The sequence below is a fragment of the Microtus pennsylvanicus genome, chromosome 6, assembly GCF_037038515.1.
Source record: "Microtus pennsylvanicus isolate mMicPen1 chromosome 6, mMicPen1.hap1, whole genome shotgun sequence".
Taxonomy (NCBI): domain Eukaryota; kingdom Metazoa; phylum Chordata; class Mammalia; order Rodentia; family Cricetidae; genus Microtus; species Microtus pennsylvanicus.
This window is the reverse complement of record NC_134584.1, coordinates 27,453,424-27,479,540: the sequence shown is the minus strand read 5'-3', so window position 1 is coordinate 27,479,540 and position 26,117 is coordinate 27,453,424. Positions and strand designations below refer to the sequence as shown.

General features: G+C 36.9%; 1 protein-coding gene across 1 annotated transcript in view; it reads right to left on the bottom strand.

Annotated features, from left to right (window-relative positions):
• The window catches only part of Spef2 (sperm flagellar 2), a 150,109-nt gene that overhangs the window by 66,707 nt on the left and 57,285 nt on the right, over nucleotides 1-26,117 (bottom strand). The window contains exons 10-18 of the mRNA XM_075975903.1: nucleotides 19,544-19,763; nucleotides 18,762-18,913; nucleotides 17,303-17,360; nucleotides 15,993-16,045; nucleotides 14,229-14,332; nucleotides 10,670-10,926; nucleotides 5,750-5,858; nucleotides 4,616-4,773; nucleotides 3,626-3,793 (exon numbers count right to left, since the gene is read on the bottom strand). Of these exons, the coding sequence (XP_075832018.1) occupies nucleotides 3,626-3,793; nucleotides 4,616-4,773; nucleotides 5,750-5,858; nucleotides 10,670-10,926; nucleotides 14,229-14,332; nucleotides 15,993-16,045; nucleotides 17,303-17,360; nucleotides 18,762-18,913; nucleotides 19,544-19,763 (1,279 nt within the window). The remainder of the gene's footprint in view (nucleotides 1-3,625; nucleotides 3,794-4,615; nucleotides 4,774-5,749; nucleotides 5,859-10,669; nucleotides 10,927-14,228; nucleotides 14,333-15,992; nucleotides 16,046-17,302; nucleotides 17,361-18,761; nucleotides 18,914-19,543; nucleotides 19,764-26,117) is intronic.

Genomic DNA, 26,117 nt, shown 5'->3' with positions numbered 1-26,117 from the left:
GACTCTATGCTGCATTAGTTACCAAAATGCTGACTAATTCCTGTCTGTTAATTTTCGAATATGTACTTTCTTCAGTGAGTAATATGACAGTTTAAATTATTATGATGTAGAGAGCTCATATTATTCATTTTGTGCATGTTTGGAGTGATAGCTAAAATTTTTGTAAATGCATGTTACTTTCATTTGAATATTTCCTCTCCGACAGCCAAAATACCATAGAAATAAACAAATAAATGACATAGAGGATTACTCTAGAAACATGTTTACCTAAAAGAACTTTTGTAAACATACAGATATCTGACAATGCATCTCATAGAGTATACATGTTTGGATCAACTAATTGTTTTAAAGAAATAAGATTAATAATTAGAAAAATTTATTATAAAAATATTCTAGGTATCCAAATACATTATTAATTCTGTCTGTTAGTACAGGTGACAGAGACAAACCAAATAAGACACTGGCTTTATAAAGTTTTATTGAAAACATTTTCTGTTAGAAGTAATGTACTCTTTTCCATTTTAAAGGTTAGTTCTAAAATATGTTCTGACATCTCAGTGTGTATGAATGTGTGTGTGTGTGTGTGTGTGTCTGTGTGTGTGTGTGTGTGTGTGTGATGTAACTCAGGCTGCCCTTAGGCTCACTGTATACCCCAAACTAGCCGTAAACACCTCATTTTCCTTGTATCTTAGCAAATCCTGGGGTTATAGGTTTGCATTACCATGCTCATCCTAAATACTACTGTTAGATAGCAGCATGGATATTATTATTTTATATTGAGAAATTTAATTCTAAGCTAAATGCCAACATTTGATGATAGATTTCAGCACAAACCTTTAAGGGGGGGAGCAAATGTGGAAGTTTTTTAGTTGAATCCTAAGGAAAGTTGTAGCAAATATGAAATGGCTATCTGTGTTCTAGAATTGTATTTGAACCAAATCTGATAGGATTAAGTGGACTGTGCCTCCTCTACCCAATTTTCATGCTGGTGTTCTGGGTGTTGCTTAAAAAAAATAATTATTTTCTTTTCACGGTAAGTTTTTCCTTAAAAAAAAAAAACAAAAAAAATGCTTTGTGTGTGAATGGAATAAGGCAGGTGGAAATGAGCCATTTTATATATTTTTATAAGATAAGGGACTAGTCCTGCCCTTGATAGAAAAAAAGACAGGTACAATTACTCATTGAAACCAAAATATATTTATTATTCCTCCAGTGTACACTAGTCAAGGTTACAACTTTAAAATAGAAAATAAATCTTCCAGAAACTTAATATTAAAGTTAACTACTGGACTGTGTCAGAATCAGAAAGGTCAGAGATTGGTACCAGGGAAGGCAGAGTTTTACACCAATGTTCTGATAATAAGAAAGCTCAAAAGACCATGGTGGAGAGTTCTCCAGCACTTGAGAAGAGACCTTCTCAGTAAATCACATTGTAAAGGGTGGAAGTTTTCTTCTAGACCTTTAAGTTAAAGTTTCTAATTTTAATTATATGTGTGTGTGTGTCCTTACATTTCACTGTCTTATGCTAAAAGCATTTTTAATATTCACATATCTTGCATTTAGTTAAACCCAGATATGTTTAGGCAAAATGTTCTTTAAAATATCATTATCTGTGTCGCTTAAAATAACTTCAATCATTTGAAACAAAATTTGTGTTTTTGTCTCAAAATTTTGTTTGCTATGATTAAATTTAATTTTGTAAAGAATTACAGATTTCTATCAAATCTCTATGCAGTGAAAATGTTATTAGAGACAGTAATGACGCACCAAGGAGAAGCACTGAGCTAGAGAACTGAACAGTTAACCGCGTGTGAAGCCACATCACATGACAAACTGATGTTGGTATCATACAAATATCACTAGGACAATTTTAAACACACAGATTTTGTCCTGCTCATTTTGTCATTTGATGTTAAATTTACAGACCTAGTGGCTAAGAATCTAGAACAAACTACTTAATCTAAAATGTATTTCGACAAAGCTCTCTTTCTACGAACATCTAAGCTTAGTGGGCTGTCAGGTAAGAATGTGTGTGTGTGTGTGTGTGTGTGTGTGTGTGTGTGTGTGTGTGTATACCACAGTAAGCATGTGTACATTAACTTCTGAGACCTGGTTCTTTATTTCCACTACAGGCATCTTGGGGATGCAACTGAGGTAACCTTACGCACTGAGATATCTCATTAGTACTACCAGTATCCTTTGTATAATCACCTAACCAAATATCTCTGGCTATACACACATTCAAGTGTCTAACATTGTTTGTAGGGATATGAGAATATCCTGTCTGGCTGGATGTGGTGGTGTATACCTTTAATTCCAGCACTAGGGAGGTAGAGACAGGCAGATCTCTGTGAGTTCGAGGATAGTCAGGTCTACAGAGTGAGTTCCAGGCCAAGCTCCAAAGATACACAAAAAAACCTGCCTCAAAATAAACAAACAAACAAAAGAAGAAAAAAGAAAAAAAAAGAATATCCTGACTGTACTAATTCCCATTTTTTCCCAAATGTTCTCACTTTTTACAAGAATACAGTTCTGTAACTCAGCAGACTGCTCTTTCCTCCTGCTGCGCTAAAGCCTTCCTGTTGCTCTACAGCCTTCCTCTTCCTGCACTAAAGCCTTCCTGTTGCTCTACAGCCTTCCTCTTCCTGCACTAAAGCCTTCCTGTTGCTCTACAGCCTTCCTCTTCCTGCACTAAAGCCTTCCTGTTGCTCTACAGCCTTCCTCTTCCTGCACTAAAGCCTTCCTGTTGCTCTACAGCCTTCCTCTTCCTGCACTAAAGCCTTCCTGTTGCTCTACAGCCTTCCTCTTCCTGCACTAAAGCCTTCCTGTTGCTCTACAGCCTTCCTCTTCCTGCACTAAAGCCTTCCTGTTGCTCTACAGCCTTCCTCTTCCTGCACTAAAGCCTTCCTGTTGCTCTACAGCCTTCCTCTTCCTGCACTAAAGCCTTCCTGTTGCTCTACAGCCTTCCTCTTCCTGCACTAAAGCCTTCCTGTTGCTCTACAGCCTTCCTCTTCCTGCACTAAAGCCTTCCTGTTGCTCTACAGCCTTCCTCTTCCTGCACTAAAGCCTTCCTGTTGCTCTACAGCCTTCCTCTTCCTGCACTAAAGCCTTCCTGTTGCTCTACAGCCTTCCTCTTCCTGCACTAAAGCCTTCCTGTTGCTCTACAGCCTTCCTCTTCCTGCACTAAAGCCTTCCTGTTGTCTACAGCCTTCCTCTTCCTGCACTAAAGCCTTCCTGTTGCTCTACAGCCTTCCTCTTCCTGCACTAAAGCCTTCCTGTTGCTCTACAGCCTTCCTCTTCCTGTCTGACTTATGAGCTCAGTAGCTAGCGTGAGTGGGGTGACTCCACGTGCCCTGTGGAAGAGGTGTTTGCCGTTCTAAACAAACATTTTTGCTTTACCTTGAAGGAGGATGTAGTCAGTGGTAGAGCATGTACTCTGCCTATCAGGGATCTGGCAGTGTCCCTAACACCACAGATATCAAGATTACAAAAAGGTATTTGTTTCAAATGACTGAAGTGACCAAAGTGGGAATCTAGCTAAGTAGCCTGGTGCTGTAGTTCATCATTCTTTTCTCTGTGAAAATAAGAAACTGACAAACAGGGTTATAATCAGTTTGTCAGTCACCTGAGGGTGTCTTTCCTTTCCCAGGAGAAAGTTTTGATGGCTCACGATGAAGATGCATCTCCTTGTCTTTTTCTGCTTCAGAAGGAAGGGGAGGACTGGTGGTAGGAGCCTCAGCTCCAGAAGCTGCTGCCTTCTTCTCGGCTTCCTTTTCTTCTAATTTCTTTTCAACTTCAGAAGAATGATAAAAATGAACCTGCATTAGGGGTTCTAGGTGCCTACTATTTCATTAACTAAAAAAATATAAAAACTATTATAAAATTGTAATTAGCAAAATTATTGCAGCATATTACATTTGCTTTAAAATCGCAACAAATATACTTACTGTACCTAACATTCATACTTTGGGCTCTTTTTTATTCTTTTGCCTTATAGTTATGGCTATGCAAATGATGACGGGATGGGTGTGATTGAGTGTGTGTGTGTGTGTGTGTGTGTGTGTGTGTGCGCGCGCGCGCACGCGCACGTGTGTATGCGTGTTTGTTTAGAAAGTTAGGGAGCTGATGTCAAATGTCAAAGTAAAAACTATAAAAGTGGAAAAATAAAAGATGAATTAAAATGATCTAGAACAGCAAAGTAAGAAGTGCATAGGAAGAGAACAGAGAGGCACTGAATGCCTGTCATCTCAGGTGTCAGGAGCCTCACCTAAAGCTGGAAGCCAGCCTGGCTTACACAGTGAGTTCCACATCATCTTTGAATCTCAATAAATGAAAAACAAACAAAAGGTTAAAGCAATGTGATTTAAAATGTGGGGGTTTGGATGTAAATGGGATATTCCCTGGTAAGTCTACCTCACGTCAATGGATGATCACACATCTGAGAAGATACAGACAGCGGTAACTGGATTCACTGAGTTAAAAGAAAAAGATGACGAAAAGTTGTTTTGGGTATCTGAGTGGTGGTGGATTTGTGAGAAGATAGGGAAAGAGCTGAATATTATGAAGACACAATGTATACTATTCAATGTATGCATGCATATACATGTATAATTACCTTTTATCTTTTTATTTGCTATTTCATTAGCAAAAAATTCTTTTACTCTCTGACACAAAGCCCCTTCATCTGTTTCAGCATTTATTTTTGTCAAAATATTTTGTGGCTCTGTAAACCACTCTTCCAGCAATGGCCAGTTGTCCAAGAAACCAACAATTCTGCAAAATAAGAATCTTATATGAATATGTGATACTGATTTAAATGACTGCATAAAGAAACATTAAACGTGGCATTTAGTGTGATCTATTTGACAATTCATGATGAAGAAGAAGACTAACAAAGAAATTCAACTCAAAAAAGCAACTTTATGAAATCTATAGATGATAGAGCAATACTAACTGTAAAGATCTTGTCTGATGGCATAGTGAGATAATTTTTATAATTTGAGAAGTAGGAGTGAGAAGGATTTGAAAATGGTACCCATTCAGTAAGCATTTGATGTAAGAACAGATCTCTGTTTAAAAACCAGACAGTATCATGTACACTAATGGGGGAAGGAGTCTGAGGACTCTTCCGATGGTCCCACAACACCCACAATCAGGCCATAGAATGGTTTTTCTTGGACACACAAAGTGAAAGTTCTTTGTAGAGAGAGATGGCACAGACTAATTTACTAAAAACTTTTCTTGAATCATTTTTTTTTCTTCCTAGGGCGTAGTCAGCTTCATGTAGCTCAAATTACACATCCTGCCTCACTTCTTATTTTTAGATCTCTCAGGCTTTCATGAAATTGCCTAATTTTGCCTGCATTTTCTTTTCCAAAGGAAAATTACACACAATTCAAAGAACACCATGTAACTTCATTTTAGTATAACGAAAGGGCTACTACAAACTTTCCCAGTCTGACTCACTGCTCTTTGAAATTCCATAATCTTCATTGGTATTTTCTAAGTGTTTGCTGAATTTGACATAATTAACTTGTAAGTATTTTCTGATCGGTTTCCTTCCTCAGACTATAGCAACTGTGGTTTCCACCACAAAAGCTTCCATATAAATATTTCACTCAATGCAAACAAAAAAAGGACTCAATGGTAGGGAGTAGGTCTTTTTCATAGATCTTATTATTCCAAAGTCACCATTTGTTAGCGTCTTTGAATGGAAAGGAATAGAAAGAACACAAAGCTTAAAACTGACCTATGGTGTATCTGATCTCGTAAGTTATTGTCTCTTTCTCTTTCTTGGCATGTAGAAACTTCTTGTTGAGCAATGTTTTCATGAGAAATTTCATGTGAGAGTTCCTTGGCTATGGTACAAAAAATAATTAGACAATCAAAAAAATTAAAATGCTACTTATTAGCAAAACACACTTGCAAGATTCCAAGTAGATATAGCTGTATTTTGGTCTAATGTTATTTTAGTGTCTTTAAATTTTTTTTTACATAGAATATATTTGTGTTTATATTCTTTCCCTTCCCCAACTCATTACATATTCTCCTTCATCACTTTACCTACCCAACTTCTATTTATTTTTTAAAATAAAAAGTAAAGGCCAAAATAAATTTGCAATAAGACAAAGAATACTAAGACAAAACAAAAGATATATGCCCAAAAATGTGTGTGCATGCGTGTGTGCTCATACACACACACAAACACACACTAATAAATGAATAAAAGAGACAAGCAAAATTAACAAAGAAAAAAATGACATATCATGCCATCTTCCCTCTCAGTTGAAGTCTGACCATTAGGATGTCACTACGTTCGGATTCAGGAACATTCCCTCCTCTCTGAGGACTCTGTCTGACACTACTGAGGTTCAGTGTGAATGGTTCATGATTTCTTCTCTCTGAATTTCATCATAACATATTCTGGCCTCCTAGATGCAGTGGAACATTTTCCAGCTCAGATCAGACCACACTCCCGAGAGCTCATATAATTTACTCCAGGATTGGCCAGGTTTTTATTTTAGAATGGACTATGTAAGAGCAGATCAAACCCTTTATTTCAGAAAACCCCTGTCTAAAATGTTAGATTTAACAACATGAAAAGATAAGAATGAGAAAGGATGGATTGTCATGGATAACAAACTTGGAGAAAGAAAATCAGAATTTGGAAGTAAAACTTGGAGTAAAATAAGGTGACCATAAAGAGAAATATACATAAAACTATTTTCTGATACCATACTATAAAACTGTGAAATATCTATGCCTCTTTCCAGAATTATGAAGTCAATTGAGAATAAGCATAAAGAAATTGACCATATGAAACCAAAACAATTTAAGTAAAACAATTTCAGCAACTCTCATTGAGTTTCATTCAAAACACAATATACTTATCAACAGGGAATAAATAGAAAAATAGCAAAGAAGAAAGAAAGCCTTGAGCTGGACTAAAAGAAATTAGAATTAAAGCAAAGCAGCATTGGAATGTGATTTAATAGTATTCTAGAAAATGAAAGACCTCATAAATAAAGTAATATTTTTCTTCCCATCTATATTAATGATAAAACAAGATGACAAGATGAAATGGATTTGAAATATAAAATCATGGTTGATTTTCATTGTTGTTGTTATAAAACTTACTATATCCAAAGCCAAGAAAGAATGCCTTGGACTAGATTAAAAGGAATAAGAATTGCTCAGAGCAAAAGAACACAAAAGGGGAAATTAACAACATTCAAGGCAATCAAGGCCCCTCGCAGTGTACAGCAATCAACTGTTTCCCATCTACAGAATGGATGACGGAAAGAAAAATGTGAACACTTTCTGAAGAGATACTGTTGTCACTGTCTTGTGGTCCATCCCTCACATGTGCTGAGAATTTCTGCACATGAATTAGATCTCTCTTTCTTCTTCCTACCTCCTCTCTCCCCTATCTCTGTCTCATATTCAGGTATTGTCCCTCTTTCCTTTTATTTTCAACACTCACTACCATTGCTCCAGTATTTTTTGTGGCCCTGGATGATCCATCTTTGTGATCTTAAATACTAAGATTCCCAGTGCAAACTTTTATCCTACTAGGACTCCTATATAGCACATGGAGCTCTTCAACCGTGTCCAGTTCCAAAATCCCTACATTTGCCCTACAGACTGGCTGCCATTGTCTTGTCTGTCTTTCTTTCTTTCTTTCTTTCTTTCTTTCTTTCTTTCTTTCTTTCTTTCTTTCTTTTTTTATTTTGAGACAGGGTTTCTCTGTAGCTTTTGGTTCCTGTCCTGGAACTAGCTCTTTTAGACCAGGCTGGCCTTGAACTCAGAGATCCGCCTGCCTCTGCCTCCCGAGTGCTGGGATTAAAGGCGTGCGCCACCATCGCCCCACAGCACTTCAACTTCTCTCTGTGTCTAACAGCTTTAATTTCTCTGTTTTACTGTACTGGTCGTGGTTGATTATCATCTGTCCTTCTATCACTACTGTTTTTTTTTTTTTGATAAAATACTCTAACAGAAAGCAACTCAGGGGAGAAGGGTTTTAGTTCACAATTCCAGGTTATAGTTCATTGCTGTGGGGAATTCAAGGCAGAAACCCAGTGTTAATCATACACATAGTTAAGAGCAGAGACAAATAACTGCCCACAATTTCAGGTTATATTCTATTACTGTGTAGAACTCAAGGCCCTCATTGTGACTCTCTTTCCAGATGAGTCTACATTGGGGCAAGTCGAGAATTTAAACTAACCACCTTATCATTTCTGTTCCCAGAGTTAAACTATAGTAGGTATTTTTAAATTAAAAAAAAATTAAGAAAAGAAAAGATAGCTTTGTCTTCAAAATTCATAACCAGTAAGAAAATAATCTGGTTAACTCTGTGTCCTTCCCTCTAAGAGAGAAGGAGTAGAACGGGAAGGTAAAATAGGACACATCCTAAGACAAAACCTAAAGTATTCTGACTCTATGCTCTTCCCCTTTCAGAGAAATTCTTCTAGCAAGTTATCTTCACTTACCCTCTCTACAGCCTAGTCTCTCTTCCAATTTCAACCCTCTGCAATCCACCTTTTTCCTTGCTACCACTAATGAAGCATCTTTCATTGCAGTCACCAAAAATGTCAAAGCTAATGGGCATTTCTCCATCCTTATCTCACATTATTTTTCTGTAACAAGTACAGGAAGAACTCAGCTTACAGGGATTTCATGATTTTATATTCATATGGATATTTTTATATTAACAATATACTACATGATGTAGGATTGAAATTTTTATTATTTGTTCCAGATTACATAAAGTATTAAGGACTGAGACTGGATTCAATTTCAACAATGTTACTCTACACTTTGGACTGATTTTTAATTGCAAAATTTTAATTTTATTAGACCTGCAAATAGGAAATGATAACAAAATATATAGCTTAATGAAATCATAAACTGAAAATATTCAGGATTTAGACTAACAACAATTATCAGTCTTGGAAGTCTATTACATATTTTTGCACTTACTATTAGCCTCAAAGGTTTACTACCCTCAGCCTGAGCTGGAAACCCTTCAACAATTCTTCCTACCTTATGAAAGTCACTACTCTCTCACGTAGTCGAGGTCATGACCTCACTCAACAACTAAAATAATATTCCCTTACTCTTCCACTCTGATGCAGGTACCCTGCAATGGTTATTCCTTCTCCCTGTGTCTCCTTGATTTCCTACCTATTATCTTTGAGCCCTGGATGGATTGATGTTCAACATTTGCTGCCTACCTGCCTTTGGCTGTAGTATGCCTCCCTATAATATGGTTCATTTGTCCTTTCTATGGATCACAGTCATCATAAAATAATGTGTTGAGCCCATTCTTAGTGACTATGCTCCCACATCCCGGCAAATTCCTACTATTCTAGGGAGAAGAATGGCTAACAATTTAGTCCTAAATAATTGTCTTTCCTTTCCTTATGAAACATTATCCTTCCTTGGAGTTCTTCCTCTTCATTAGATGCTACTTCTGAACAGTTCCCCTTTCCCCATCACCTTATAATATTCTAGGAAGTCAACATGTATCTTTCTTTTTTACTATATTCTTCTTAGGTGAGTTTCTATTTTTAAAACCCCTACCTTTAGTGCTCATTTCTCACTTATATGTTCATTTATATAATATCTTTTGTAATGTCTAAGTTTATTTCATCTAATTTTCCAACAGGCATTTCAAAAGCATCATGTCAAAAAAAACCCCTGCATGTTATTTTCATGTAATTTGAGAAAATTGGTGAAGTTCAAGAAGGTTAAGGTCAGAGGACCATTAAATCTATGAGTTTAAAACCAGCCTAAGCAATAAAATGAGACCTCTCTTCAGAAAGGAAAAAGTAGATAATAAAATATATTTTATTTTATTAACAAAACAACAAAAGTCACAATTAATTAAGATTCTCAAGTACCTTATAAATGGGAAACTAAGGGTTAGGAATGTGTAATTTTAGCCTGGTAAATACTTAATATGTAGAATAAAATAATAATTTCACTTTTATATAAGTCAAATAAATCACATGTTTTGATAATAATATTCAACTCCACCAGATGAGTACTTCAAATCATTTCTTCCTGCTCCTTAGAACACACCTAAAAAAGGATGTTGTCAGTTCCTCACATACAACATAGATGCAGTTTCCTCAGCACCATTACTGTATGAACTAGCTACAATCTGCTTCTCCATGTGCACAAATCTCACAAAGGAAACTTTGGCATGGAAAACTGTCAGGTAGATGGAAAGGTTCAGCAAAATGCTTATAGTTGGTGTATAATTCGCCCTCAGTCCCAGGTTTGGCTAATATTCAATACTTAGAGTTAAAATAAGGGGCAATGAACTCAGCTGGATCGTTCTTTGAACAACCAATTAAATGGATTCTTCCTTACACTTGTAAATGGAACCATTCACTTAGTCACAGAAGAATTTTTAATTTTTTTTCATATGCTATATTTTGATCATGTTTTCTCCCCTTTTCCTAAATCCTCTCAGATCCTGTTCACCTTCTGACCCACCCAACTTTGTGTTCTTTTACTCTTATAGGAAACAAAAATCAAAACAAAAAAACAACAGAAGCAAAAACAACAACAACAAAAAAAGAAAAAATAGAGTCAAGTTTTAAAAGCACTTTTAATTATGAAAAATTGTAAAGATTGAAAATCAATGCATTCAACTTACCAATGATATCATTCATGCGATCCAGTGATAAGTTATCTGAAATGTCCAATAATATGGCAAAATCGAATGCGGATGGGATAGGAGTGACTTCCTTGGAAGGAGTCGGGCCCAAGGCTAGCGTGGGCATTTGTGCTTTTTTCTTCTCTGCCTCCATGAATTTTTTTTTGTAGCCTGTCAGTGCTTCTTCCAGGAGCTGAGCTTGATTTAATGTCATTGGAAACCCATCAATTACCCAGCTTTCGTTAGAAGGTATCTCTCTAAATTCAAACAGCATAATTGATTAGCATGTTGATAGGTTCTGTTACTTTACAGAAATTGGTAATACAATGAATACCATTATCTTCATTGCAAATTCATCCCGTTGCATGGACTTCAGGATTTTCTAGCTAAAATATTAGGTTTCCCAATGTGTTCTGATTGCTGACTTTCTTAAAAATCCTTCTGTGGGTCCCTGCTGTCCTCCAAATCTATTGAGAAGCCTTTACAACCTCTTCAAAATGAAATGACAATGACTTATTTCTCCCAAACTTCTAAACTCTCTCAATTTCAAAAGTTTACAAGCAGATATCTTCACTACTGTGCGCATTCACGTGATATTATTTACGTTGTGCTCACAGGCTACACTTCTCCTGTACCTCAAGTTTCTCATGTATACAATGGGGTATTGTAAAATATCTCGCTGGGGTTTGTGTAGATGACAAAAATGACATATTTAATAAATACAATACAGATCTTAGCCCATTCCGCATACTCTCATTGCCAACCTGGAGGGTTGTTCTCACCGTACTCCCTCCTAAACCAGGCTGATCTTAACTCCTTAGGCTCTCACTAATTTCACTATAGGAATAAATAAGTCTTGACATAAAATAAAAGTTATTCTTTAAAACTTTTATTAATTAAGTTGAGTTATAAATTTCTGAAGTATTAAGGACCATATCTTAAGCTTTTCTTTTCGCTGAGCACATTGTCTTCGATAGACAATGTGCACACTACATCTAAAGGACTTAAGTATCCACTTTGTTCTGTTATGCCCACAAAATTTCATTTCCTCTTACATTTTACTTATATTTTAAGGTATGACTTTATTTCTTGCTATGCTAGCTCTCATATGAAACAACAGAATCACCTCCCCAGAAGTTTCTAAGTCTTCTAGTGACAACATGTACTTTTTCTGACAGTGTGGCAGGAAGAAGCAGGAACTAAGTTTCAGAAAGATTTCATTGCTTGCTCAAAAGCACAAAACTGCAAATGGCCTTCTGACTAATGATTCTCAGCACAGCTCCAAACTTCCTTCTGGAAACTGCCTTTATCTCCTCCACTAGGTTATCATGAGCAGGGAGAGTACATTTTACTTTCATGAGTTCTCCAGAGAGAGATCAAGCCTTCTGCGTAGATTAGACTCACTCACTCCTTTGCCTAGGACAGAGAAGAGATTTCCTTTAACGCTTGACCTCTTCTGAGATCTGCCGTCTCAGAAGCCACAACAGAGACAGAACTTGGAGCTACACTTGCTCAACGCTAGAGTGAGACAGCAGACATCAGGGAGCCATGGGGCTTGACTTTAGATTTTGTTACATCACTAGCCAGCACAACTATCTAACTAGAACATCTAGTGTTCCTTTGATCATTGGACTAGACCAAAAGATTTCCAGCTAATGCTAGTCCTCTGGAGGTATCTTAGAGGAAATGGAAACGGTGTTCTGTGGTCGGAGGGTGATCGTGCAGTGCAGTGTGGATCCTCCAGGTCCCCTGAAGCTCAAGTGAAAGACTGCTTGCTGCTTTGCATGTTCATTTGTTCTACAAACAAAGAGCACTGTGGGAAAGTGTACTTTATGTTAGTTCTGAGAATGTGAGGATAAGAACCCTTCCCGCTCCGAGGGTAGCAGCCTTGAGTTCCAGTTGCTAAATACTTCAGTGAGAAACAGCTTAAGGTCCCAATGAGGAGCAGAAGAAGGGAGAACATGAGCAAAGAAGTAGGGACCACGAGGGGTGCACCCACCCACTGAGACAGTGGAGCTGATCTACTGGGAGCTCACCAAGGCCAGCTGGACTGTTACCAAAAAAAGCATGGGATAAAACTGGACTCTGAACATGGCGAACAAGGAGGGCTGATGAGACGCCAAGGACAATGGCACTGGGTTTTGATCCTACTTAATGTGCTGGCTTGGTGGGAGCCTAGCCAGTTTGGATGTTCACCTACCTAGATATGGACGGAGGGGGGAGGACCTAGGACTTACCACAGGGCAGGGAACCCTGACTGCTCTTTGGACTGGAGAGGGAAAGGGAGAGGAGTGGGGGGAGGGGGAGAAGAGTGGGAGGAGGGGGAGGGAAATGGGAGGCTGGGAGGAGGTGGAAATTTTTTTTTTATTCTCCTTTTATCAATAAAAAAAAGAAGAAAAAAATCTTTAAGGCAGTCTACAAGGATGACATTATAGAGGAACTCATCCCAGACGAAGAGTAAAATCCTATAAACTCTCTCTCCTCCTGTGTCATAATGGTCCCCATAGACCACAGCTGAGCAATTCCATTTCTACCATCCAGTTCTTTCAGCAGAGCCTTCTACTCTGTTTTCCCATCATGCGCAGATTCTTTCCTTTATTATACAGACCAACTGGCCTCTTGTAACATTCATGTATAACAAAGCAAAGTTGAGGGGAATATACAGAAAGGAATCTGTAGAGGCAATCTATGGGAAGGATAGAAAGGAATTTATACAAAAGAGGATGGAGGAATTACAATGTGTGGGATCTTTGAAATTTTCCATTTCTCCCCATCACATATCCTGCCTGTGTTACACATGTGTCTTTTGTCTAACCTGTGTATCGCTGCCTGTTGCCCTAGTGCTGCTTAGGCTCTGAATCCCTGGACTCTATACCTACCCTCTTCCTGAAACGTAACACAAGCGAATGCAGAAACCTGTACTTATCCCATTGGAATCTAACAACTTGTCCTTCAGCTTATAATATCACCCAATTTCCTTTACTTCCCCAAAGATATTAGTAGTTGATCTACATTTACAACAGGTGAAGTCAAGGTTGGTCAGAGAAAAGAGAGTCAATAAGCATGCAAATCTATATATTTTCCCTTTATCCTAGGAATAAAGTTAGATATTAGAAGCATTTGAATACTAAAAAGTTGCATCTCTATGTTATTTTTCACATATCTTTTTCTGGTAAACAGTATATGAAATGGGGTAGCGAGCTAGCTCAGCCCATGCAAGCTTGACAACTGGAGCTCAGATTCTCAAAGTTCATGTAAATGTTGGCTGGCTCTGCGGACCCAACTATAATTCTATCCTCAGAAGTTGGAGATGAGGGGTCTCCAGATAGGTTGGCTAGGGAGTCTAACTTTTATGTGCAGTTCAGGGTTTGAATAGGATTTCGATTCCAAGGGTAAGGAAAGAAAAATGAGACAATTCCAGATGTCAACCTTAGGCCTTGACCATTTGCATATACATTCTCACACACATGCACATAAGTTACATATAAGCACATACACATATACATGTAGGAAATAGAATATATTACATAGACATGAGAAAGGAAACTGCAATACATACTTAATAGCATTTACCATGATGTTAACCAGCAATATGTCTGGAACGCTCTTTCCTTTTTTAAGCAACTGTTCTGATTTTGCACCAAGTTGAGCTCTCAAACTAAGCTGTGAAAGGAAGTGAAGAAGCATAGGAGAGAACTAATTGAAAAGATGTCTGGAGTTAAAATAATTTAGTAGCCATGCTCCCTAATGAAGATACTGAAGACTTACCACACTTCTGGAGCCAGGGATGCATTCAAGGAAAATATGTATCAATTTTGAAACATTTTGTTTGGAGTTCCATTTATTCTAAGATCTTCTCCTCTAATTTTCAGCTTCTCTAGCATGCCAAATTTCATCTAGCAACACTTTTAATCATAGTGATTTGGTTCTAATAACTCATATCTATGGGAGAATGCCCTCTGTAAAAGCACACACCAATATAACTGTCTTTCTGTGAACACATTCCAGATTTCCAACTCTGTTTTTCTTCTGCCTTGATGAACGCCCTTTCTTGTTCTATCACAAGTTCTCTGTAGAGATTAACTCTTTTGTTTTGTCCAGAATCAATCATTATGACTTTTACAGGGGGTAATTCTGTATGAGTTGTGCAATATCATTGAGCATGGGCTTCCCCAAAGCCTGATCTTTGCTCAGTTACTCGAGTATTTTATATCAAATGAGATTCTAGCTCCACTCAAAGCCATCCCAAGGAGAGTACAGCATCATACTCTTATGACAGATGTTATAATAACTACTTCTCAAGCTCTTACAGACCAGACTCATTTATCTTCTTTCTGATCTCAGCCTTGGTTAAGCTTGTCGGTCCCCCTGTGACTAGCTAGGAGAGGCTTCCTAAATCGAGTTCGCTAATTCTCCTACCTCTTTAAATGAGTCTAAATCAATTTCTCCAGCAGGCCTATCTTAATCTAATACAGTAACACTTTCTCCTTCTCCTACCCCAAATGTTCCTTTCCTCTACTTTTTAATTTCTCCCAAACATGCTAATATTTTACTATGCTCTTCAATTCATCTAGTAGTGTTTATAGCTGATTACCTGCCCACCTCTATCAGAATGTGAACTCCAAAAGACCAAAGAACTCTCTCTTTTACTTTTTTATTGATATATACAAATAATACAGTGCACAGAGAAGACAATGTTCTTTTGAGCTGAATTGTATATGGATTTGGACACTTTAACAAGTCAGTAAGTATAACTACAGAAATAAACCCAGCATTTCTGTTAATTCATATTTTAAATGGATAGAGTAAAAGTTATAACACTTTAGTTATTGCTTTTTTCCCTCAATAAGTCATCATGTTGATTTCTTAGTCGCAGGTTTTTTATATTTAATCAGTTTTGAAAACTGAATGATAAATTTGTTTGCCATGATGAAATCCATCATACAATAATCAATTGTAATAAAAAAGTAATTGAAACATATGCGATTAATCCTGTCGTTACTCCCTTATATATTTAATCAATACTCTTTATGAAAATACTACTTTTCTTTGGAAATAGTATCAAGTGAATTAAAAAATCACAGATACACCATTTAAACCTGATAAAATGCCATAGTATTTTCTACTGCTTTAGATAGAAAAATATTAAAAATACAAACAATATCATCAAAACTCTCATTATTAGTCACTTTTCTATCAAACACAATTTAAAATCAAATAGAAGAACATCGTTAATTCATACCATGAGAACATAGTTCAAAAGAGTACAAAATAGGACATGTTTTAATATAAAAGTAGGCAAGGATTAGATTAAAATACTTACATTTAAAAAACTATCCCTTGGTTTGAAATATTCATCTTTATCAGTCATGACATCTATTAAGAGAAAAGAGGGAAGAACAAAGTGCCAGTATTTACATTTGAAAATCATGCCAGCGTTCGATTCAGCCACGTCTGATAGACCCAGCGAGGATGCACTGGGAGCCCTTTAGCATGGCTTTGACGTTTAGTCCACAGCATTTCAGGTCTTGGCCACTGTGTGGCTTGAAGCTTCCCACTTCCTTCCTGGTCTGAGCTCACAACAAAATTCAACATATACAACTTCAGTTTCTCCTTTGGTAAGCAAACTAGCTTTCTCAAAAAAAAATCAAAATATTAATTCGGTACACTTATATTTTCCTGGCTTGTGAAGTTATGGAGAAGAACCATTTAGAAATTAGAAATTAGAGAGGATTCTTAGTTGAATTATATGGGGAAATGTTTTCAGAATATATTTGTAGTTAAGTGTCATAATATAATAGTAAAATAATCTATTAATTGCCAAGATAACTGGCAAAGGGAGCCAAGAGTATCAATAAAAATAAATGAAAAAGTCAACTTGGAAAATGATTGCAAATCTGTGCGTGAGTCCATGGTGACAGCAGATAACAGTGATCATGCAAGAGGATTTGAACTTTATAATAAAATATAAACAAGTTGAAACATACTAAAAACTTCACTAGTAAACATAGAAAGGTCATTTAATACTTAATGTTTTTCCCTCAGTGATTATACAAATAGTCTGAAGGAATCAGCTTAGATTCCTAAAAAGAGACCTTGTGGTTAGTAAACTCAGTTCTACTGCCATGGTCAAAGATTAAGAACCAGGTCAGTTTGTTAAACAGGGACCCTTGTTTTCATGAGTTGAAGAAAACCGACTCTGTAACCTTCCTCCATGCTCAGAACTGTGATATTGCGCTCTCTCTCTCTCTCTCTCTCTCTCTCTCTCTCTCTCTCTCTGGAATAGGTGAAAAGGAAAAATAAATAAACAAAGCAAGATTGCAAGAAAGAGGTGAGTGAACATGAACGTGATGTTTCCTGGTAGCTTTCATAAAGGCAAACACTGGCAACTACTTTAAGAAAGAGGGTGGGGTAAAAAGTATTCAATGTCATTTCACCTTCATCCTCAAATATGGGTATTGACTACCTTGCACAGAGAAGGATTCAGGTTCACCGTTGTTCACCATTCCCTCCCCTGAAGCCGTGCTTGTGGTCACACAAGCTCTCGCTGTTTCTGTCTCTGTCTTTGGTGTGCTGCAGTATAAATGACAGTTGACGTGTTTGACACATTATTTACTAGCTATATAGGTTTACCTTCTTTTTTGGGTGTCGCTTTCCCAGAAACTGCAGGAACTGATAACGCATTTGGATCCTACGGGAAGAAAGCAAACATCTAGTTTTAATATGGCCATGTTTCCCTTCCATTTCCATTTCACGGATTTCAGTTAGTGTTTGAGAACCGACTAATTCACAGGCATTAATGATATTAAACTGGGTCGAAATGATGACTTTCACAGGCAAACAAAATTTGGTGAGCACTGAATTTATATAGAGACACAGAATTACCTGTGGTATATAATCTTCCACTGGCTCTCCGTGTCTATGTAAAATAAAGCAACTACTGTTTCGGGAAACTAAAAAAGAACAGGGAAAATGTGTGGTTTATAAAAAAAATCTTAAAAGAGTAATCCTCAAGCTGTCAGTCATAGCCATAGATAAATAAGAAAAAAATGTGTGTTATCCATTACTCTGTTGAGTGAAATGAAAGTTTGCTATGATGTCAAAGAAGAAAGAGCCAGAGAATGAAACAAATTTTCATAACTCGCGATTTACTAGTATTTGTCCTGAAATGAAAATTATTTAGAGTAGACTCTTTGTTAGGTAAGAGAAAGAGCAGTGAACTTTAAGTCTAAGATTCAATAACTTAGCCTTCCACAAGCCTCTGACCTTGAGAAAACTAATCTGTACGTAGGGTCTCTCCTACTGTCTAGAAAAAAATGAGAGCTGAACCACATCTTTGATTCTTAAAGTCCCACAACACTCTTCTAACCCCCGGAATGTAGGATTATATTTTTATGAAATAATGTAATGAATTTCAATGTTGATATAAAATAATGAAAATGTGATCCATTTAAGTCACTAGGAGTTGTGCCCCCACCCCGAGTCCAGCTGAAATATATCTTGGGTAGGTATACTCTGGTTGTGGAATAAGTTGATCTAACCAGCTGTTTCCGTTTGGCTTCATAGCATTCAAGCAGCCTTATATTGTGAATCTAAAGACCAAGCCATGTGTCCTGTTCTCCCCTTAACCCTATGGGAGGTTTAGCACCTGTCTGATCCATTGCCAAGGGTCAGCTGTATAGTCTCTAACCACATATTGGGAAACTCAGTGTCTCTACTTCCTAACATTGAATGGTGGAATGCCAGTCTAGGAGTTAGTGATCTTAGCGGCAAATGTAGTCACCCTCTTAACAACTATCATTCTATATGTGTGTGTGTGTTTTTATATACATACATATATTCACCTGGCAGCTCCTCCCTCTGAATAATTTTATGTGTTGGCCACAGAACTTAAATGAGCTCACCAATCTTGATGGTCCACCCAAAAATTCAATTTAATGGGAAGAGTTAGGAGGAGAGTGTCTTCTCTTTTGCTTCTTGGACTGTAGAACCTAAACTCTTCAGACTTTAAGCCTTTACTGGGTGATCTTTAGATTATATCCTGATGCATATCTGTCATATACCAGAAGAAGAAAACTAAAAGCTCACTTGCCTGTATTTTGCTAATTTCTTTCCGGTCCAACAGAGGTTCTCCTTTGTTTTCTCTCCGAACTGGTCTTAGCCCACTGGCTTGTTCATTGTCATTAAATGCCCGGATAGCTTCATTGACAAGACTATCAATAGAAAGTACTCGGATAGAAAACTCTAAAGAAAAGACAATTTTATAAATATCTTTGCCTTTTGAGAATTAGCACTATTGCATTTTATTTTATTTTTTCACACTCTAACCCTGTTCTCCCTACATCTGTCTTTTGGATTAAGATACTTTTCCCTTGTAATAAAATTCACATTACATGAAATAAATCACTTTAGCTAGTTAAAAGGGTACAACTCAGGGGCACTGAGAAATTCACTAAGCTGGTTGACTATCATGATTATTTTGTTCCAGGAATTTTTAATCACTTCAAGAGTAAATCCCCACCTATTATACTAGCACACCTATTCCTCAAACCATGGTACCATAAAACATGAATCATTTTCTATCTGCGTGGATTTGTCTATTTTGAGATACTTTGCATAAGTTAAACATAACATAAGCCACCTTCTGTGTCTGGTTTCTATTACTTAGCATAATGTTGCCAAGACCGGACATTTTGAAGCATGTACCAGTACCTCATTCTTGTATATGAAAAATCAGTCACATGATTTTACTACTTTAAATTTTGATGAGAGATATTGTCTAAATGGAGTCTCTGGTATGAGTCTGATGGACATAGACAGTTGTAACTATAGTCAGTACAAACAAAATCTACTAAGGAAAAGAGAAGGAAACACCTTTTTGTAGACACTTTAGAACAGTAGTTTTGCCACTGAGTGTCTTCCCTAGAAAGCATCCCTTCACAGCATAGGACGGCAATTCAGTTTCTGCGGCATCATCTTGAGAAGGGATCGACTTTTCAATTAATCTTTGAAGCACGTGTCCCAGTATGTGATTGTTGGAGGGCGGAGAGCTGTTAGCCATGTCTTCTGGCAAGGCCCATTCTCCAACCATGTTCTGCAAATATAACGGTCAAACAAAATAAAATTGTTCTCACAGAGCAGAATGGAAGTATCGATGGCATTGAAATATTAAAATGAAGGTGGGGGCAGGAAGTATAGAGGGAGGGGAAACTGATGTTGGGGTGTATTGTATGGGAGAAGACACGATTTTCAATAAAACTTTTAAAAAGTAAATCCAAGTTGTAATAAATAGAACCTAACCTATACTGTAACTAATTATATCATAAAAGTAACAATACTACCTTCATATTATAGAATATTAAAGAAAATCTTCACACAGAACATTACAAAATTTTAGTTTTAGAAGTATTATTTTGAGTTAACTAAAAACAATTGATCTGTTTTATATTATGGCATTTATATTAGTTTAGAACATCTTTATTGAAACTAAATCAGAAGGTTCATTAATCAAATATTAAAAATAGGAATGAAAGTAATTTTTAACTAGAAGAACCCAAAAAGGAGTAATTATAGACATAAAAGGGAAATAAAATTAGAAGGTAAATCCATGAGGTAATATTTATTTATTTATTTTTAAATTTATTTATTTATTAAAGATTTCTGTCTCTTCCCTGCCATCGCCTCCCATTTCCCTCCCCCTCCCCCGGTAATATTTATTAATAAATTCCCAGGACATGATTTATGAAACTCATCTTGCTAATGGCTTGGCACAAAGGTGAAGAACAACGTGTATCTATGCCACAGTGCAATGGAAGGACAGTAGCATTGGACATGAAGGAGACTTGAAAATTATTAACTACTATGTGAATAAACCTTGAAGCTGAAGTTGTTAGAGAACTCTGTCTAGTAACACAGTAATAGCTTAATAGATACATTTTATTTTCTTAATTGAACAGAAATTTATTGTTAAAAATCTAGAATAAAAAGTTCTCCAATGTATTTGTTAATGTTATTCCTATCCACACACACACACACACACACACACATGCACACTCACGTAGACATGCACACACATGTACATACACTATAACAAATATAATTGACAAAAACTTCGTTTTAAAAGAAAATTACAACCAATCAGACTGGAAAATGTTTTGTAAAAACCACGCATACGATATTAAAATGTTCCCAATAATAATAAGATATGCCACAATACATACAAGCTGTTTGACACCTTATTATTATTTGGAATTAGTATTATATAGCCTATATCTCAAACTCTCTCAGTTTTTAAAACTCAGTGTGTTGGTACAGTGGTGCAGATCTGTCAAGCTTGGCACAGTTCCTAAATGTCAAAGGTCTAAATTTCAAATCGCACTGCTTTTTAATGATGGTCAATTTGATAAGCACTTCGGTTATTTCACTTGCCCCAAGAATTTTAACTTAGTTGTCCCAGTCTAAATCATAGTACTAAGAAGAACACAAGGAAGCCACCAGGGAAAAACATAAAACATCCTGTTCCCATAAAACCAAAAGGCAAGCAAAGATGAAATTTCTTTAGAAAATACAAACCAATTTGTACAAGTCTGAACCGCCTGTCTTTTCCTAATAAGACAGTTCGTTTTTTCCAAAAGAAGAGTAAGTATGTTTATCTTGACTGTAAGTGTATGATTTAATTAAAGTTTCCTATTTTCTGGATATGCTTAGGAACTGTGCATTTTGAAAACTCATTGGTTAGATTGAATCCCAAATTTGAGTACTATTTTTCACCTTAGCCTCATGATGACTGATAAATTGTACTTACTCCACAAAGTAATTGACCAGTCATATTTGGGTATTAAAAACAATTCTTTATTTTGCATTCTTAGTATTTCACCAATAATGCACAATCATTCAAAATGACAGATTCTGCCAATACTTATGTTATCATAAGTATACGTTTTTAGATTTATTTTTAATTTTCATTCATGTGTGCATTTGCTTGTACATATGTCATAGGACCATGGTGCCAATGGAGGAGAGAAGAGGGTACTGGAACTCATAGAACTGTATTGTTTCCCACCCAGCATGGGTACTGGAAACAGACTCCTCTTACCACCTTCTCTAATCCCTTTCTAGACATTTGTAAATAAGAAAAAATGTATTGATTATTTGTTGCTTTTAAGGCCATTTTGTAGGGCATTTTGGCAGTGCTTCTAAAACTCTAGTCACGAATAAACAAACATTTTTTCCAAGTTCTTGACTTTTTTTTTATCAGTATTTTTAATATACTGTATCTGACAAGGAAATACTTTCCAGAAAACACATTGTCAAGTTTGATAAGTGCTGTGGGTCATGTTCTTAGTCTGGTGCCAGAATTCCTCAGATGACAGCACAGGAGATAAAAAAAAAAATCCTTGGAACAAACAAAACTTATCCTTGAAGCAAAGTATTCCTAAGGATTGTTTTAAAATCCAAAGAAATAAACCTATAATTATAATTTAAAATGTCTTCTCACTTCTATATAAATAACATTTTACTGTTATTTTCTTCTAGGGCTGGGGATATAGCTCTAAGGCAGAGCATTTGCCTAGCACGTGTGAGATCCTAAGTTCAATTCCAAGCAAACACACAAACAAAAAGGAAACTTGTTTTAATTTAGTAACATTGGTTTTGCTAGTCCAATGCATAACTATCTGCACTATCCAGATTTAAAGGGTGCATGACTGTGCATATTTTGCATCATAAATGATTATGTGCTTCTGTTTTCATTCACTGGATCTGGTTATACTTTTAAGTAGAGAAACGATAATGACTGTTTGTAAAGTTGCCAGCAAGGAGGTAGCCAAGTAAGAAAACAAGAACAAATTCTCTTATTAAAAGTTGAAGTGCTAGATGCCAAAGTTCTGATAATTTTCTAGCTGTGCAGACTTTTGGCCTTTCTAAAGGAAACAGACTCACATGTAAATTTAATATCTCTGACGCCCATAAAGATTCTGCTTCTCGCATCTTCCGTATTTTTGTTGACTTTTCACCTTGAGGCACAATTTAATTGTTGCAAAAATCAAATGAAATAATACTGTATACAAGCCAATAAAACCATTGACGACAAACACCAGAGGAGTTGCCAGGCACTGCTGGAGGCATTTAACAGTAATACATCTTCAAAGACAAATCCCAGTCAGCTTTGCCTTAGTTAGAAAGTGTGCCTCCTCACAAAAGGGTCAAATAAAGCCCTTCTACATCACTAGTTACAGATTATGGCCAAACACAATGGAATAGAACATTGACTGTGAAGAGAACAGAATGTTCTGGCTCAGAAAAGAACTGGTCTGACCTATGGAGATAAGCAGAGAGAGATCGGAAGAGCATGTTGAGCTGGACCCCATGAAGGACAGCTTCTACACAAAGACCAGTGGGAAAGGAGCAAGGACATAATGAGTAAAAAGGAGATCAGAAAAACTGGGAAACAGGAGAAACTGAAACTAAAGTTGAAAACTGTGACGACAAATGACCTAAAGAGTTAAAGAAGAACCAGAGTATTCTAGCAGATTTTTACGTTTATTACTAATGTAGATGTTATTAAAGCAATGTCATAAGATATAATTCACACCTTCAGATATTGTTACAAATATACACTTTGGGCTGTTAATTTCAAGATACTAATGCCTGTAGTGGGCAAACTAGGTAAGTATCGCTTGATACAAACCATTGCTTTAACGGGGGGGGGGGGGTGTTCTACATTATTCCTTTGAATTAGGTAAGCTAGCAAATGCATATAGGAATTGCTTAAAATATCTTTATAATTTTCGTAGTGCCTACATAAATGCAATAAGTATGTAGTTTTGAGATGTGTGTGCAATACCCAAGAGCCATCTCTCCTTGTCAATTCATAACTACTCAAAAATAGATCATAAAACTATAATAGTAAATACTCCCTTCTCTTGGTGAAAAGGTGTAATTAGTTCACCAGTACAGGTTTTATTAATTGACCTACAATTAGTTTTCCAGAGCCTGATTCTGAATGTCTAGGCTCATGGTCTGCACATACTATTCTTATCATCACATAATATGTAGACCTAACACTCAGCTGTGCATCCCAGATTCAAAGTGCTCTTGTGCTTGTCTTTGGTTGGAGAAACTTCAATGGTTTACTGAGACATCTCTTTCTAATCATTTTTTTTCAGTCTTATCTTTTAAAATTCCTGTGGGCTGATGTTTTTGAATCCTTGGACTTTTAAGGATCATTGTGAATATTGACAAATAGCATCTACTTTATGGGCTGAGGTTTATACTTCAAGAACAGATCTATATCTGTTGACTATGTCCTTGACTATCACGCAGCCTCAGTTATTGACTGCTGTTTCTGTTGAGGTTGATGCTTTCTCAACAGATTATTTCCCTTCTTTTATAATATAATAGCCACTGATAAAACAAAGTTATGAATATATATGTGTGTGTCATTTTTACTTCTTAAAACACCTTAAAAATTAAAACTGAGGTTGTTCTTCCTTCCATATTTTTAATGGAGCTATAGTTTATATAAAGCGGGATAAACAGAATTTAGTCCTTGGGAGATGTTCATTATGAGTCCCTCAAATCTTGGTTTGACAGTTGTGCAACATTCCATCAACCCACATTTTCGAGTTATATCAATATACTTATTAGTGGCACAACAATGTGGCTTCTGTGGAATGATAGTCATAGTCTAATGGTCCAGAGAATCTGGTTTTTGTTTCCTCAGATGACTAAGACTTACCAGTACTTGTTTACATGACCTGGGGTAACCCAGGTAGACCCAGTCAAGAATGTTCTTGTCAATTACAATTCAATTAAAAAGAAAAAGATAACTAAGAGGGACCCACTTTAGGGTGGGCAGGAGACTTGACCCTAGAGGAGCTCCCAGGTGCCCAAGCTGAGGTCCCCAGTTAGTTCCCTGGGCAGCTGAGGATAGGGAACCTGAAATGACCCTACCCTAGAGCAATACTGACGATTATATTGCATATCATCCTAGAACTTGCATCTGGCGATGGATGGAGATAGAGACAGAGACCCACACTGGAGCACTGGACTGAGCTCCCAAGGTCCCAATGAGGAGCAGAAGGAGTGAGAACATGAGCAAAGATGTCGGGACCACGAGGAGTGCACCCACCCACTGAGACAGTGGAGATGATCTACTGGGAGCTCACCAAGGCCAGCTGGACTGTTACCAGAAAAAGCATGGGATAAAACTGGACTCTCGGAACATGGCGAACAATGAGGGCTGATGAGACGCCAAGGACAATGGCACGCGGTTTTGATCCTACGCAATGTGCTGGCTTGGTGGGAGCCTAGCCAGTCTGGATGTTCACCTTCCTAGATATGGATGGAGGGGGGAGGACCTAGGACGTACCACAGGGCAGGGAACCCTGACAGCTCTTTGGACTGGAAAGGGAGGGGGAGAGGAGTGGGGGGAAGGGGAGAGGGGTGGGAGGAGGGGGAGAAGAGTGGGAGGAGGGGGAGAAGAGTGGGAGGAGGGGGAGGGAAATGGGAGGCTGGTGGGAGGAGGTGAAAATTTGTTTTTTTTTCTTTTCTTTATCCTCCTTTTATCAATAAAAAAAATCAAAAAAAAAGAAAAAAAAAGAAAAAGATAAAAGACATGCAAAAATCCCTCCCCTCCAAGATAGAAAAAGCTTGTTTCCCAGTGAATACAACATATTACCTGTTTTCTATATATTCTGATTTCCTTAAGTATTCTTGAAATGCAATATGTTAAACTATTTAACAACATTCTATAATTCTGTTATGTAAGCAGACATTATCTTGCTAGAGTAGCCAAAGATACAGGACAAAATATTCCAACAGACTTAATTCAAGAAACCACATATGTGTTAATGTCATAAAATCAGTATATTCTCCATTCAAAGCATAGCTAATTCATGACAATTCCACCATAGGAAAATAATTAAGCTGCCTTTATTTTGCAGTTACTTTGGAAGACTTTCAATTGGCAAACCAATTTGAAGGAAATGAAGGATAGCCGAGTATATGATTCCTGAAATGTAGCTAATTCTTGAACTAGTAGTCTAAGGGGTGATGGGATATATAGCAAATTTCAGGTGACCTTGTTCTTATGTTGATCATGGTGGACAGCAGAGTAGGAAGTAGCCTAAGGCAGGAATGAAGATGGGAAGAATGGTAGAAACCATGCAGCCATGAGTTGAAATTCATGTTCCAGAAGGGCCAGTGCAGGGCAATTAATTAAAATATTTATATTGAAAAATGTGACTTGGACCAGAGCAGTGCATATTTGCTATGCACTCTCTTTATGCTCTCTCTGTTTACACAGACAAGAATTCAGAGGGATCTGGCGACAGTGGTGCAGCTGTAATTCCAGCATTTGGAAGGCTGAGACAAGAAATTACTTCTAGTGTGTGTCCAACCTGGGATATATAATTTCTTAAAAACCAATCAAACAAAAACACAAACC